General features: G+C 42.6%; 2 protein-coding genes and 1 pseudogene across 1 annotated transcript; 1 reads left to right on the top strand and 2 right to left on the bottom strand.

The window, feature by feature from the left end:
* Positions 1 to 17,416, bottom strand: part of LOC138918352 (phosphatidylinositol 3,4,5-trisphosphate 3-phosphatase TPTE2-like) — a 367,155-nt gene that overhangs the window by 214,547 nt on the left and 135,192 nt on the right.
* LOC138918360 (vacuolar protein-sorting-associated protein 36-like) lies at positions 5,622 to 9,181 on the bottom strand. The gene is made up of 5 exons (XM_070239611.1): positions 9,115 to 9,181; positions 7,663 to 7,727; positions 6,951 to 7,035; positions 5,922 to 5,998; positions 5,622 to 5,834 (listed from the first exon to the last, which is right to left on the bottom strand). Exons 1-5 carry the CDS (start codon positions 9,163 to 9,165, stop codon positions 5,741 to 5,743), a joined length of 372 nt encoding a protein of 123 aa, XP_070095712.1. The 5' UTR covers positions 9,166 to 9,181; the 3' UTR covers positions 5,622 to 5,740.
* On the top strand, positions 10,642 to 16,037 carry LOC138918358 (mitochondrial ornithine transporter 1-like; annotated as a pseudogene).

The following is a 17,416-nucleotide window of genomic DNA, read 5'->3' as shown; positions in this document are numbered from 1 at the left end:
CGCAAGTGTTAAAGTTGTCTTCTTAAAAGAACACAAGAGGATGGAGTTCACCTTAAGAGCTGTCATTTTCGAGTCCACTGTGAAGTGCAATACACTTCACCATTTGCTTTTCTGTTACACAAAATACACCACTTGACAGACAAAACTAACGTGTGGTAGTAGAAATCAGAGCATGGTGGTGGCCTCTGGGGAGCAGGTGATGGGAAAGAGGCACCAAGGACCTCTTGGGAATGACAGATATCTTCTATTGTTTGGTGTGCGATTTACATGGATTTTTTATGCATTTGTCAAAACTCATCCAACTTAAGATCTGTGCATTTCACTGTGTAAATTTTACCTCCATTTTTTTAATGTTTTAAAGATTTTTATTTTTCCTTTTTCTCCCCAAAGCCCCCCAGTACATAGTTGTGTATTTTTAGTTGTGGGTCCTTCTAGTTGTGCCATGTGGGACGCTGCCTCAGCGTGGCTTGATGAACGGTGCCATGTCGGTGCCCAGGATTCAAACTGGTGAAACCCTGGGCCACCGAAGCAGAGTGCACGAACTTAACCACTCTGCCACGGGGCCAGCCCCTACCTCAATTTTTAAAACAAAAAAATACAGCATTTGCAGGTCTTTGAATCTAACTTAATCTTTTAAAAGATAGCACAATTATTCAATTATCAGTTTACCAGAGGTACTAAACTTGCTAAGTATTTATCTTGTCAAATAACTAATTCTAGCAGTATTCATTTAATCTACCCAAAGTTTCAAAAGAGGCTTTAAAGTCATCATCCACTTTCACTACCAACAGAATTATCTAGTCCAATATCCATTCATCAGCTCAAATTGGGATTCCTTTTCACATGCCACAGTCCCTGGCATTTTCAGTTTTAAAAGCAAAAGCTCAATGCAAAGAGTGGGCTTTGGAGTTAGATACAGCTGAGATTAATTCCAGCCCTGCCTCTGTAACCTTGGGCAAATTACTTAATCCCTCCTTTCCTTCACTATAAAAGGCATATAATAATGGTTATATTGAAGTTTTCTGGTGACTGGGTGAAACAGTCAGAAAGCAACTTGCTCTGCGTTAATCTTTCAAAGACACTCTCTCCCCAGGACCTCAATCCAGGTACAAGTGGCTGGTTAACGTGCTTGGTCATTTCTTAAATAACAGCTTTATTGAGATGCTTGGTCATTGTTGCCTTCATTAGAATTCCCACCAAACTGTATTACTGTCTTTATTGGACAGTTAAAACAGTTTAATCTTTTCTAAAAGAAGGCACATAGACTTGAAGGGAAAAAAAGCTTTCAAAAGGACAGCGGTATGTTCTTGTCAGTATTGAACTAAAGCTGGCTGTCTAGATATCCTGAATTCTCTTTATGGGTCAGTGACTGGTCTAATGATCTTGTGCAAATTGTGTGAAAATTGTTCACTATCTCAATAACATCCTTTATACAAATGGAGAGATCTTGTATTTCCCTAGATAATACCCTGAGAGAAAAGCTTTAACTGACTCCTGATTATCAGGGCACAAGGAAGGACACGAATTACCCAGTTTTCACACTGTAATAACAAGATCTTACATGTGTGTTAACCTGACTTTTCTGGAGTGCTTCCCACATCATGGATGTGGCCTGTGTCATGGAATTTGAATAAGATAGTGTATCTCAGACAGGCTGAGCCCTGACAAGTCTGGTTGAGAAGCCCCTTGGGAAGAAGGGTAAAGGACTGATTTAGGTTTGTGAGTCAACTCCTGGCACATTATAATCCAAAATCGCTCCATTCAGTTAGTACTTAACCAGGATCTACCTTGTACAATCACTGACTTAGGAGTGGGAATTCAAAAGTTGTGTCATATGAAAGTCCTTGAACTCAAAGAAATCCAATTTCTCTATTTTATTACAGCATCAAGACAACAAATAGAGAGCAAGATAAAACACAGTCAAGTATATGAGACGGACAGTAACTCTTAGGGAGTTTAGAAATAGAGCTGTGTACTGGAAACAGATTTTTCTAGAGCAGGTGGGATTGAGCAAAGCATGATTTTGATTAGTGGGGGTAGGGGTGTGAGTGGGAAGAAGGAACGATGGGAAGTCTGGACAGACAAGGGGAAGCGTCCCAGCAACAGGAAGAGGCACACCTCATGCTGTTCCCGTGACCCAATGCCTGCCACCTACTGACCATCTCTTGGTCCTCGTGAGTCTAGTTTACCAAGCTCTTCCTCTCCCATGAGGCCTTCCCAGGTCCCTCCCTCAAAACGAAAAGCTCCTTCCTTGTCTTCCACAGCGTGGTACCTGTGCCCCTTTCATGGCATGGACTTCCTTCCATCTTCAATTAAGGTTGCTCACATGTCTCTTTGCCCAACTGGGGCACCCTCTTAAGGGCAGGGGCTGTATCTTATTCACTTTTGTATCCCCACCAATGGCCCACAAAGCTCCTCACACAAATTCAGCATGTATTAAAAAAAAATGTGTTTTAATTGAAGTGAATGGGAGATAAAAAGTAGGATAAAGTGGAGCCAAATTATAAATAGATATATACACCGGAGTTAATTCATTCAATAACTATTTATTGAGTCATACTGTGTGCCAGGCCCTGTTCTGGCCTCTGGGGATCTATCCATGAACAAACCAGTGAAACATCTCTGCCCTGTGAGCTTACACTCTAGAAAATGGATGGGATCAGCAATAAATTTACATAAATTCAACCATACTATTCAGGAAAAAAAAGGATCCATATTTAAATAGTTTATTGGTGCTGTAAAAGTCTACTGTTGATATGTAGTTTGCATTATATATTGTACTTACTATATTCATAAACTATTCATCCTCATGTATCACACTACAGGGAATCTAATATAGAGAACTTTATTGGCAGTTTAAGAGATTCTCAAGGATCATTTTGAGCATGCTCGATTTCATCCTTAGGCAGTCTTTAGCACAGTCTTTGAAACCTAACCACCTTATAAGTTGTGACTCTACTGAAACAAAATGAAAACTCTGAGATTGTTGGGCAAAGAAGAACCAGTTTAAGTATTTGAGCATGAGAATGCTGACAATCACGTCTGGTCAGATTTGTCTGGTAACAGGGAACGAGAGACAGTACATTCACATGAACACACAAGGTCAATCAACAGTGGAATTCACATCAGGAATTAGAAGAAAACAGTTCATGAGCCATTTCCCATTCTTTTAAAACTAAAATAGTAAGAGCTTGAGGTCATAAATATTTATAATCAACTCTTGATTATAAAATCTAAACAAAAAAATTGTAAACATACTGGCTTATTCTAACTAAAGGTTTATCATTTTCATATATTTTTCAAAGAGTATTTAAAAAGAACGCCAAGAAACATCATTTTTAAATTTTGCAAAAACTTTACTCTATATACATTAATTCCAATCATTTAATCCTGAAAGCAATCTTCACTTGTACAATGTAAAAAAACTTTTGACAGTATGTGACTAGAAATATCCCATTACCATAAAGCTACAAACAGATTTATGCTCCTAAGAGCAAAGTTAGGAAAGCAAAAATAATAACCACACCAGTGATAAGCACCAAGACAGAACTTTTTTGCACTTAGAGCCTGATTGGTTCTATTTAAACAAAACCTCTACCAACAGAGGACCAAAATAACATCTTATTTGGCAAAAAAAAAAAAAAAAAAAGAGATAAAAATATACATACAGAGGTCTGGAAACAGTGGAGAATGCCCACTTAAAAAATTAAACAATGAAATTATTCATATGTCACTTTTCTTCTTTAGTTCGCCTTATACAATTCAGGTTGCGCCATGTTTGTTAATGTTGTCACACTACTGTAAATCAATATGGTGAACAATGGGAGTTTGCTGTAATGAATCCGAACCATGAGAGCTAGATCCAGGAGCCCAAACAACCTTAGTTGCAACTCATTAAGCGGTGAAACAGATTATTTATCTTTGTAATTTTTACAAGCCGTAGCCAGATATCATGTGTGTATGTGTGCGTGCATGTGCACGTGCAAGTATGCCAGAGCAGTGAGAGAGAGTACAACTCAGAAGGGAGTGACATAAACAGGCTTACACAAGGACCCAAAAGATTTGGGCAGCCGACACTGAATTTCCCCAAAACAAACCTGAAGCTGAGCAATGGGGGAATTCGGGGATCTGTCATCACAATATAGAATCAGTGACAGATTTGGAGAACAAAGACTAAGTAAGGCAGGATGCCTCAGCCACAACATTCCCATGACACTGGAGGACACAAAGCAGTGACAGCCACTCTTCAGGCAGGGATCAGGGACAGACTCTGCCTGCACTTGGAGGGATTCCCTGGGTCTGCGGCCGAGGGTTCCTGCAAAGGCAAAGGGTCCCCAAAGGGCATCTGCAGTAGCCTCAGGCAGTGGCCCTCCACCTCACTCAGTGAGAATGTCTTAGGGACCCCAGAGTGTGGCCCTGGGTATCCCCTCCTCCTGGTCTCAACCGTTCTCTCGATACAGATACTATCCCTTCCAGAGACTTGGTCAAAAACTATCGCTACCTTCCACTTCCAACTCTGTCTCAGGAAGAGGGTGTTCTCGTCCCCGTGGGGTCCCTGAGTTTGAGGTAATGCCGACATACTGTATGCTGTACCACAGTAACATATGAAGGCAGGCAAGTCCACTTTAAAACTCAATCAATCTAAATTCAACATCAGCCAGCTTTTGTTACCTCAGTAATACTGTTTGGTGAGATAGTTTCTCCACACAACTTATGATGTGTGGGGTAAAGAAAAAAAATATTGCTAGAATGTGATAGAAATATTTTTAAAAGTTCAATGTTGAAACTCCTTAAGGGAAGGAAAAGGAGACATTTTACTTTTCCACTGTCTATGTTCCTGTCCTTGGCTTCGAGGTCAAAGAGCACCAAGGTTCCTGTTAAGCTAGTTCAAGCTTCTCCCAGCCCCTCCCCTGCACAACAATCCTAGGGAATTCCGGAGCCATCTGCTTCCCAAATTTGTAATCTTATCTCTGGGCATGTCTACACAGCTCTTTAATTCAGTTTCAAAATCCACAGTACTTTTTAAACAAAATGACATAGTTGCATTCTTTAAATGCCAGCTATGAAATCATCACTTAAAAAAAAGAAAGAAACTACTCAGATTATATATACGTAAGACAAATAAACTTCTCTCCCTTTTTAAGTGCTTTATTTGGTCTGCTGCAGACATGCGTATGGCTGCTTCCAAAGAAAAGCCCTTAGGAGGACCTGCTGACAGCATTCCGCAGTTTGATATTTGTTCCAATGTTGTCAGGTTCTTAGACGACCCCATACGTACGACTTGCTTCATGAAACCCCCCCAAAATGGGCACATTAGATACAGGAAAAAACCTTATTTATAATTCAGTGAATTTTTCTCACATCAAAATAACACTCTAACCTGTCCAAACATGCAGCTTCTCCTTTTCTTCCCCCATGAACTAAATTCCTTTCCTTAAAAAACAGTCAGACTTGAGGATTGAGTGAAAATCTACCATATTTCAAGTTCAACTCTGAGGGTTCTTTACAACTGTAGCATGATTTCAAATTCACATTGTCATTCATTTTTCTGTATTTTCCTATATTTATCCTAAATAACCTTCCTGGACCCTTATATTTAGGCAGAAACTAAAAGGGTTTTATATGATACTGCAAAGTTCCTGTAAATGCTCAGTTTATCAGGGTTTACTCTGAGCTCAATGTCAGACAACCTCTACATGACGCAAAGATACGCACAAGAAGTATTTCAAATACAAAACCCTTAGCTCTGTGTCATAAATAAATTTGGGTAAAATCGCAAGCCTTCCACAGAATCATCTCGGCAAAGATGGCCCATCTTCTCTGCAAGAATCAACCTAGAAATCAAGAGGAAAAGCCACAATCATGTGTCTGTTCAGAAACACAAACTACAAGGTGTAATGAAGAGCAAGGACCTTACATACCGTTCTTTGGCCAGGAGGACAGACATTCCTACGAGCTTGGCAAACTCTTCTGACGTTAGGGATCCCTTTTCTGAAACCTAACAGAAACACAGAGCAGAAAAATGTGATGGTGTGGACCGTCTAGGCGCCAACCTAAGGAGAGCGTCCACCAGTATACTCGGGAAATAACGGACTGAATTTCCTACTAAATGTAAGAATATCCACTACAGAACCACCTCTTCTTCACTAATGTTTAATTCTGCAAAAGCTGAAGGACCCAGAACAAACAGAGAAGAGGTTAAAATATCACGAAGTGCATAGTAAAACAGTGCGGGAGTACAAAGGCACTGCGGTAAAGCTTAAAAAGAACTATTGGCTATTCTAAGAAGGAACATACGACAAATTCTAATTGAGTGCATATTACACGCTCCACTGAGGACCCTTATCTACAGATGTAGTTTAAAATATGTGGTAGAAATACCTATAGTCTTGGGATTTTCATCGAGCTTAAAATTAGAAGCATAATAAATATGAGTTATTCAAATTATACAGGCTCGCCGCAGAGGCTTTGAAGGCAGTAATATTTCAAATATCCTCATGAGTAATATTAGCAGTTTGGCCAGCAAAAGCCATCTAAACTACAGTTGCTTTTCATATTTTTTGAAGCAATTATTTCACAAAACAACTTGTGATGTTTTATAATGCTGCTTATGTGGGTGTTACTGAAAGAAAAAGTTCAGTCATGGGTAACATTCTGATTAACAGAGTTAAGAACCTGTTCTCAACACTGGGCATCAAATGAAAAGAGAACGCCTCACTAATTCTATCTCCTTACTTACAAGACGTTACGAGTATCGGTAAGTTTCAAAAAGCTTTCAAAGTATAATTTTGATTACTATTTATTCATTAATGATAAACTGTTTTTAATTGGGTCTTCAAATGTTACTTTTTAGTAAAGTTAAACCCAAAAGGAAATCCTGTTTCTCGAGTTGCTAAGCATCGCGTCTTGGTAGCAAGCCCTAATAACCAGAGGAAGCTGGGTTCACATACTGTCTCCAAGGCTGAGGCCACCATTTCCTCTTCCTTGTGGGCCTGAAGCTCAATTACCATGACGCCACTGTCGGAAACTCGGAGCCTACAAATCGCAGATGGGAGAACAAAGCCATGAATATCCGGGATTTTCAACCCCTGAGGAGGCGCAAGTATTTCTTGATATCTTTCATGCCCAGGTATGAGGGGAAGAATAACACAAAATAACCTTTAAAACATAACGACCACAAGCAACCATGGCATAACTAAAAAGCTCATGAATAAACAGGTAATAAAATTATGAACTATAATCCAGAGGCTTTTCTATAATCCAGAAATACGTATGGCTACTTTTTTTTAACCTGAGGATAAGGAAAATATAATTCACGGCTCAATATTTGCACTTCTAAGCTTCCAGAAACTAACGCAAAATTTCTAGGGGAGGAGGCGCTGGTTACTCTGGCCTCATGGGAGGTGCCTACATTCTACTCTCACTGCCCTCAATCCACAGCCGTCAGACTACTAGCACCCGCAGGCCACGCCCAGCCCTAAGGATGGAGGCCAGAATGACAGAGATGCTTGTGGGCCCAGTGAATTCTGTTCACACGGAATGTAATTTCAAGAGGGGCGATATGGTGGCTGGCCCTGCAGGACGGCACCTGGCAGGGCTTGCCTGTCCACTCTGTGAGGAGTAGCGACTACAGCCAGCAAGGCCCCGCGGAGGACCTTTTACCTGAGAGGTAATTTCAGCGCTTCCAGCATCTTGCACGCATTCACTAAATCTTCTGGCGAGAGCAACTAATGGGGAAACAAATCCAGTTTACACTGAAAATTAATAGAGTGATGCTATATAATTATAATGACCACTGAAACAGAAGAGCAAACTTAAAACATCGTTTATCAAGGATTTTAGGTAGCTTAATCACTACAAGGCAAAAAGGATTAACAAAGAAGCAGACTTCTACTCATTAAAGCAGTGCTATCCAACAGAAACAAAATGCAAGTCATAAATGTAATTTTTAATTTTCTAGTAGCCACATTAAAAAAATAAAAGGAAACAGGTGAAATTAGTTTTAATACGTACTTTTTATTTAACCCAATAGGTCCAAAAATTCAACACATTATCAATACAAAAATTACTAATGAGATATTTAAGAATTCTTTATTCTGTACTAAATCTTGTAAAGTCAAAGTATAATTTACACTTACAGCACCTCTCAGTTTACATTAACTACACTTCAAGTTCACAGTGGCCACACATGGCTAGCTAGCGGCTACCCTTCTGGACCACATGGCCTTAAAGACTCAGCCCATGTGGTGGCTGACAAGCACAGCTCTGAGTCACAAAGAATGGCTCCAGAGCCAGCCCAGCCTGGGTCCAAATAATTTGCCATGGTCAAATTATTTAATCTTTCTAAGCTTCAATTTCCTCTTCCCCAAATTATCCCCCAGACAGGGACAGTAAAAGTAGGCCCCTCACTGAATTCTTGGGAGGCTAGATGAGGGAACACTTGCAGAGTGCCTGGTGGATGGTGAACACTCACTGATGGCAGTTATGATGACTATTGAAATAAGAACAGAGCAGAGGCTTAGCTCATGGGGCGGGCTGAATGCTGGAGAGACAGGTGTGGGTCATTTGCATGGAGCTGACACCACAAAACTGATTTAGAGGGCACAACGGCGAGAACCCTGGAGGCCAAGGACATCTGGGTGTGAAGGGACAATGAGAGTTGAACAGCGGCTGCAGAGTCAGAGCCAAAGAAGCGGGGCAGCTTTTTCTGTATCATTTACAGGCAATTGGTATCCAACCCAGTTAATTCAAACAGGTAACTATCACAGAGAAGGGGCATCACACTCAACCTTATTAATCACAACAACACAAACACAGAACATTAGAGCTGAAAGGTATCTGTGCGTCCAAACCCTTATTTTAAAGGTAGAAAACCTGAGTCCAGAGAGGTTAAGTAAGCTACTCAAGGTCACTCAGCAAATCACTGTCAAAACCAGGAACAGAATCTACCTCCTAGACCCCAGGGCAGTATTCTATTCACTGCACCACACTGCTTCTCCAAATAGTTTTGATATTCACAACGCTTCCTCAAATTCTATTCACTATAGGGGAATTTGTACTATATTAAGAAAGTCTATAATTAGTTAAAAGAATATCTAAATATTCTATTCTTACTTCCATTCCTCGAGCTCGGTTTACTAAACAGTATACCTCTGTGAGTGACATTATTCCTCCTCGTTCCTGTTAAAAATGAAGCAAAAGAAGTATTACATTACACTTAGCACCAGTTGGCATTTAACAGAAGTCACAATCAGAGTGAAATCAGAAATCATAAAATTTCTTAAGAAGCTTTTAGAAACTGTATTTACAAACAGGAATACCTGTTCAGATACCCTGAGGCAATTCAAATTCAATACTTGGACTTGTCATTATTACTGTTTTAACATTTACTCAACGAAAAATGGGGCTCTCTTCTTTCATGTTTCAGAAAGTGTATTTAAATGTTTCAAGTTATTCCAACTAATAAATGAAAAAAATCATAGAATTAAATAGGAATATCACCATTTTACAACACCTAATAAAGTAACAGATCTCCATAATGACTACCAATGGCTGCCAACATCACAAAAAAAGACGCTCAGACGTTATGCACCTCCTGATGGAAATGCTGCTGACTGTGGCTGGTGATACTAAACCCATAGGAGATGCGGTGAGTGCTTCCGCTTTTGGACTAATGTGCGTTCATTCCTCCATTTACATTTCCAGTGTAGTCATTTTACCTACAACCCTCGAACTGCTGACGTGCACCGGCCTTATGCTCTCCTCCGGCACCATCACACCCTCATGCCGTCTGTTGCTGAGGTTGAGGCGGTCATCAGCTGACCTGGGAAATCTTTTTGCAATGGCAGCTTTTTGGTTAAAAATTTATCCTGGGTTTTCATCTGTGGCAGTTATATGCTCCACTGCTCCAGGTTGGATTTGGTAGGCATAGCCTCAGAACCTAGTTTTATTTAAAGCTTAGCGGCAAATACACTAAAGTATTAATAGTGTATGTTTTTGGGTGATAGGACTATAGGTAATTTTTTCCTCCTCCATGGTTTTTGGTTTTGTTTTGTGTGTCACTGTGTTTCTTGTTCTGGCTGCTGTAACAAAATACCATTGACTGGGTGGCTTAAACAACACACATTTGTTACTCATACTTCTAGACCCTGGGAAGTCCAGGATCAAGGTGCTGGCTGGTTCCGTGTCTGGGGAGGGCCCTCTTCCTGTGTTGCAGAGGGACCACTTTGCTGTGTCCTCATACGGCAGAGAGCGATCACAGCCTAGCTCTCTGGTCTCTTATAAGGGCGCTAATCCCTTCATGAGGACTCCACCCTCGTGACCTCATCTAAACCTAATTACCTCCTACAGGACCCTCCCCCCCCAAAATGCCATCACATTGGGGTTAAAGGGTTCAACAAAGGAATCTGGGGTGGGGGGCCCAACATTCAGTCCATAGCGTTGTGACTGATAAAGGAGCATGGATCCTGCAGTCAGGCAGACCTGGGTTCGAATCCTATCATTGCCACTTAGCAGCTGTGTGACTTTGGGCACAACACGTATCATGTCTAAGTGTCGTTTTCTCCGTGTGGCAGTTGGGGTCTTGCTGTTCGCCTCACCGAGTTGCAGATCCTTCACTGAAACAGCACGTGCACGTTCCTGGTGGGCACTCAGGAAGTGTTTCTCTCCCTTCATCTGCACTCTCCTTTACCACTGAGTTTCAGCGCAGTGAGTGCTGCATGAATGAACGGCTGGACAGGTAACTGGTCTCCTGTGCTGTGTCCTTTCAGTGACCTGCATAATGCGGCTGCCGGTTCCTTCGCCTCCGCGTTTGCTGCCCTGGTGCTCTGCCCCACTGAGCTTGTGAAGTGCCGGCTATAGACCATGTACGAAACGCAGATGTCGGGGAAGATAGCCAAAAGCCAGAAGTAAGCACCGCTTGGGCACAAACATTAGGTCTCGAACATGTATTGAGTATTTTAAAAAATATATTGTACTAAAATTAAGTGACAGATATAGAAACAGATGTGTCTAATCCAAAATACTGTTTCTAGAACTTCTACCAATCAGAATAATTTTCTGAACGGACTATTTGTGGTGGTGGGACCCACCCCCAGGCCACAGAACATCATAGACAGGTGTTTAATAGCCCAGAAGTGATGAAGCCAGGAGCTTCTACCCCTTTTGACCGGTTGAGGGCATAAGGCATGATCCCCAGCTGTTTTTGGAGGCACATGGCAGACAGCTTTGGAACTGTGTGTGAGAACTGAGCCTTCATAAGGGCCGCTTGGGTTCTGAGATGAATATTTGATGCCCTTTCCCAGGTTTCACGTAGATGTTCAGGCTGATCACCTCAGATCCCAGCGGTAACTTTCTTTACGCCCCTCCCTAATCCTTCAAGCGGACCTGCAAAGGGCGCCAGTTCTGGGAACACTGAGCAGGACCCTTGTGAGCATAGCTGCCCTTCAGATCAAATTCCTCTCCAGCTCAGTCTTGAAAGATCCTAGTTACCCTGTGAAGGTGTATATGTCACATACATATGATTTATTTGAATTGTAAAGCAATTTATTATCCTGATTAATCTCAAAACTTGCTTATTTATCTTCACATCTGGCTGACTGCAGTTCTGGGGGTGAATATTGCTGTGGTTAACTCAGACCCTGTCAATCCACTGGGGAAAATTGGTAGATAAATTGACCATTTTCAGAGTTACCAGTCTCCTTGCAGCAGCGAGGCTGGGGTTTGTAATAGAGCCCAATTTCCTGCACCCTTGGGATTCTTTACAACCAATTTGAATCTATTATTCATAGCCCAGAGTCCAAAACTGTGAGTCTTTAAGACTTTTTATTGAGATAGTATGTGTACACAGTAACACGAACACACACAGAAAACGTAAGTGTGAAATGAACATGCCTTTGTAACCAGTGCCCAAGAAGTAGGATGTTAATAGCCCCCAGAAAGTTGCCCTCATGCCCCTTGAAGTGGTTTAAGGTATTTTTAAGGAAAATAGTTAGGTCCAAAGGACTTAGGCAGATGGACAGCTTGCGTGAAAGTAAGTACTGGCTGACCGTATTTTAGGCATAGCAGTGGCCACGCAGGGATGTAGAATAGCTTGGGGTTAAGACTTGGATGGGAAGGTAGGCTGGCCGTGTCGAGTTGGGTTACTTTGTTACGTTCACATCCGAGGATGAGAGCAGCGTTGCAGGAAGGACCTGGCTGATGGATAATACCCGATGAAGCCTTCTGAAGTCCGAGGAAGGAAGATAATCATCCAAAGCAGGTGGCCTTTGTTCCCTCTGGGCTTGGTCCTTCATTGGTCCAAACTGAGTCACCTGCTCTCTGAGAACAAAGTGAGGAGTGAGGGGTCCGCCAGGCTGCTGAGTGTGCGGGTTCAGCGCTCTTCCTGCCACGGCGCACGTACTCGGGAAGAGGAGTCTAGATGGACGGGGTGCTGTGTTCCGGCTGCTGCAGGACTCGGATCTGCTTAATTAGAAAGCCTTGCACCACTACCTCTCTAAGAACTAAGTCCTGGTGCTTCTTGCCTTACAGGAGCTGTAGCTCCATTCTTAGAATTTCTTTTGTCTTGCCTTAAAGTAATGTTTAATGTTACTTGCTCGTTTCCCTGCACTGACACTGAATAAGACAAACCCTAAACACCTGAACCAATTTTCTCAGAACACAGCAGATCAAAAGAAAGGTTGGGGAGATAGAAATCGAGGGAGGTAAGGGACTGGGCAAATAGGATACCGTTTTATTCTTGCTGAGTTTGGACAACTCCTTATTGTAATTTCACTTATTCCGTATTGAAAAATTGGATGTTAGCTTTTTTACATCTTTGATAATATGCCTTCTAGAAATGTGTGCTTCCATTTTAATGAGATTTCTTTACCCTGGAGTAGTTCAGGTGACAAAGGTTGTTATAAAATAGCTGTATCTGAGCTTCCCTGAGATTTCCTTCCCACAGCGGCCTTTTAGAATTCTGGTTCTCTGTTTACAGATTCAGCTGCTTCGCCTGCTGTAACTGTCTCTCTGTGTCTCCTCCCAGTACAGTTTGGTCTGTCGTGAAGAGTATCCTTAGGAAGGATGGCCCCTTGGGCTTCTACCATGGACTCTCGAGCACTTTACTTCGAGAAGTACCGGGCTATTTCTTCTTCTTCGGTGGCTATGAACTGAGCCGATCATTTTTTGCATCTGGGAGATCAAAAGATGAACTAGGTAAATGTATTTGCGTGGACGGCGGGTGGGTTGATGGTGTCCGCTTCCCGACTGTATGGTTGCTGCGGATTCCGTGCACTCTGCGCCGCCTTGTAGGGGATCCACCTGGCACTGGGGAGATTCTAAATCGCAGAAAGTCACAGGGCCGAATGATTTCTAGCATCTTCTTCTGGGCTTCATAATTTCCTCAGGACAGGGGCTGGAGCAGCACATCCCAAACTTCTTCCCTAGAATAACATTTGTGAATTTCTTCTGGATCTATTTTCAGGAAGAAGAAATATAGAAATTACTTTCCTGTGGGAAATTACCTATAAGTCAGCTTGCAATAAACTTAGAACTTGGTAATAAGTCTTGATAGTGTTTTGAGAGCAGTGAAAAGTGTAGTTCTTTCTAGTTTGTTCTCTTTAGCTGCTGGATACAACCATATCAATGTTTGAATCACATGGGTGATAACTTTTTTCTTGAACACCTCCCTTCATGGTTGGTGGACTTATTCTGGGGTTGGTCAAGCTCCCAGGCTTAACTGTCTTGTTTAATAAGACAACTTTGGTTTTTCATGGTAAAGGAAGAATCAGGGCTGCGGGGCATTAAGATAGTTAAGAGAAGGCTGATAAATGCCTCACCCTGCATTTCAGTGGCCTCTATTCTCATTCCTCCTGTAAGGCGTTGCCATGCTGCTGGGGGCCTGCTGATTCTAGGGGCCAGCCCTCCAAGGATGGCACAGGAGGGCCACAGTGCCACAGTGATCAGCCTAAACATGACCCTCGCTCGGGCTTCTCGTCCTGGCATGATGAGGGGTAGACCCAGGCCACCAACCAGAACCTTATGCTCTTAGAGCTTCGACAGTCTCCTCAGGGAATTGTGTTTGCAGCGTTTTTGTTTGTACCTACCTCCGGCCACTGCCATTGGCCTCTGGAAATATCACATCAGCTGCCCTTGAGACAAAATACTGTTTGCTAATTTTCTTCTCTAGGCCCTGTCCCTTTGATGTTAAGTGGTGGCGTTGGTGGAATCTGCCTCTGGCTTGCTGTATACCCAGTGGATTGTATAAAATCCAGAATTCAAGTTCTTTCCATGTCAGGGAAACAGGCAGGATTTCTCGGAACCTTTATAACTGTTGTGAGAAATGAAGGTGAGTCAGGTAATGGCAGAAACAGGAGGTATGTTTAGAGGGGCTGGTCATTTCGGTGCTAGTTTCGTTGAGGTGGTCAGGTGTGTAATTGCTTTCTTCCCCCTCCGCATATCCCTTTTCTAGTACTGTATATTAATCCACATTTGTGGATTTCTGTTTCCAACCCCCTTTCTTTAGTTTAGTTAGTTAGTTAGTTTAGTTAGTTTCATTATTCTCAAGAAAATTTAAAGTTCTTATTCCTAACCCCTGGCCCGGGTACCTGTCAGGATTCTTTGTTCTCAATAGCCTGGAGGGAATTGTTAACTAGGGGCTTTGTCTAAGGGAATAGGTGTTTTGAAGTTAGCACCACTTGTTTTACATAATGTATTATCAGAAAATGATCTCTAAGAGCCACGAAGGGATTTAAAAGAATGTACAACATCCTTAATGCTAAGACTTCTGGAATTAGAAATGCACTAAGCAACTTCTGAAGGTAATTTGCTATCAATTTTTAGAGTTAAGCAGGAGGATAAAGATTTTCCAGTTAATGTTTGTTTAAAGCCAGTTTTATGCAACTAGTGAGTAAAGTTCTGTCCTTCCAGCATCCACTGTACGTCTGAAACCTTGGGATGTGAATGTCCCTGTCTTGATTTTAAGAGAGAGAGCAGGGGCCGGCTCCGTGGCCGAGTGGTTAAGTTCGCGCGTTCCGCTGTGGCGGCCCAGGGTTCAGATCCTGGGTGCGGACATGTCACCGCTCGTCAAGCCATGTTGAGGTGGCATCCCACATCCCACAACTAGAAGGACTTGCAACTAAGATATACAACTATGTACAGGGGGTGTTTGGGGAAATAAAGCAGAGAAAGAAAAAAAAAAGCACCATAACAATATGCAGAAACTGTTTAGTTTGTATCCCAAATAGAGTGCAGACATCTTGTACATTACTGATAGTAACCCCTCTTTGAATTTGCATAACACTTTATGGCTTTACAAAGTACTCACACCTCAATTATCTAACTAGTTCTTCATAACTACCTTGGGCAGTGCTAATGCTAGAAACAGGTCTCTGACTTCAGTGCCGGTGCTCTTTCTGCTGGCCCCATGCCTCGTGGCCCTCACCCCCCAGGAGAAGCTGCAAGGCTGCTGCCTCCTGTGGCTCTGTGGTTGCCTCCTGTCTGCCCACGTGAGGCCTCAGCTCTACCCAATCCATTTACCAGAAGTTAACCAGGTGTGGAATTGGTATATGTTACCTAAGCATCAACCAGCTTTGCTGGGAGACCTGACACTTGTCCTGTTTCTGTTAGTTGATTTGTTTCCGTCAGTCCAGGGAAACCCGGAAATAAGTCTTTCCATCACTTGTTGGTTTTTAGTGCTATTGGCTGGATTTCAAAGTGTAAAAATATCTATGCATTGCAGCTTTGTGGGGTGGCTCCAAGGAGGGGAGTCTCAGTCTTCCATCACCTTTTATCTTCTAGGAATAATGGCCTTGTATTCTGGACTGAAACCTACTATGATCCGAGCGTTCCCTGCCAACGGGGCACTATTCTTGGCCTATGAATACAGCAGAAAGTTGCTGATGAGCCAGTTTGAAGCTTACTGACGTGTTCTGGCTAACCCAGATCCAAATAGGCGTTTGAGGGCTGCAGTTCATCTCAGGGCTTCATGGAGCACAAGACCAATGTGGAATTATTTTGATTTTGTGGGAAATCTGTTTTTGTCTCTTCTTCTGCTTTAAATCTTCAGCTTTATGGAAGGACCTCTATTTTACATCATGTAATTTCTGCTCATAATTGTATTGAAATAGAAAAGTTACTGCTCTTGTCCTTGGTGGGACTTTCAGGGCGAGCTGCTGGCCCTCTGTAGCGAATCTGAAAGGCTAAATATAGTTATATCAGGGCTTTTGCGTAACCCTGTGTGTGTACATGCAGTCTGGATGGTTATGTGTTGTGAGTGAAGCACACTTTGTTCCATGTTTGATCTCAAATCTCACCAGGAAAACCTAGAGGCGTTAACCACGTTTCATAAAGATGGTTATAAGTGATGGCTTAAGCCATCCTATATGTAGGGTCTCTTTTAAAATCTGCTTAGCACCTATACTATACTAAGTGGTTAAAGTTTTTAAAAAGTTTTCCTGTGGTGCTTGAAAACTAAAATATCCATCTGTGTTTTAAAGAGGAGACCATACCTGCATACTGGTGTGGCTTCCATGTTCTTGATTTGTTTCAGAGTAGGCATCCTGGATTTTCCCAGGATGCTCTACTGTTAAAATAGTGCCATTCATTTTCTAGGTGGAATCATATTCTACACTCTGACGTCTTGTTGGGTTTGGCCTAGAGCATCAGGCCTTCGGGCAACAGCACGCCCTCCCCTGTGCCAACTTCCCTTCCCTCTCCCAAAGAGCTTCCTGTCTGCTGGGCTTTAGGTTGAGGAAGGGGCTGAAGGGAGGGGGCTTTGCTGCTGTGCTTTGTGAAGTCAGCTTGTGGCTGACAACAGCCCTTAGCTCCTGTCTTGCTCCTGGTCTGGGTGGGATTCCAGATTATTGTGTTGGACCATCTATGGGCTGTTGATCTACTTTGAGCCTCTCACTCATTACCTGCACCAATTGGAAACCCATCCAGGGAGCAGAGCGCCAAAGCCAAGAGAAGCCCTCGTTCCCTGTCTGGTGACTGAGTGATGGGGCTCATGGGTGGAGTCCTCCCATCTTGGACAGAACTAGACAAAGTGTAGTGTTTGCACTCCACTGTGAGTAATGTCTGGGCTGACCCATTCTAACATGTCTCAGGATCCATACTGCTTGCCTTGCTTTTACAGTTTCGGAGCCTTTCACATTTGGTACTGGCAGTCAGTGAATTTTAATGATGATCATGTGGGGGTGTGACTTTATAAAGCAAGGAAACAGGAAAAGTAGTTTTGTTAAACTCTGTCATGTATGTGTACTAACCACAACAAAAACCCCAGTTCATCCGATCCCCAGACTTGGGGATGGGCAGCTGCTCCTTGGCCACCTGGTGTAAGAGAGTCCTCCTCGTCACCACTAAAGCAAGCCGCCTCATTCCGTGCCACTCCAAGACCAGCAAGGGCTCTCGCAGTAAAAAGTGTTCTTAAGCAGCCTGT

This window comes from Equus caballus, chromosome 17 (assembly GCF_041296265.1).
Source record: "Equus caballus isolate H_3958 breed thoroughbred chromosome 17, TB-T2T, whole genome shotgun sequence".
Classification (NCBI taxonomy): domain Eukaryota; kingdom Metazoa; phylum Chordata; class Mammalia; order Perissodactyla; family Equidae; genus Equus; species Equus caballus.
The sequence above is the reverse complement of the archived record's forward strand: the minus strand, read 5'-3'. Positions and strand labels throughout refer to the sequence as shown.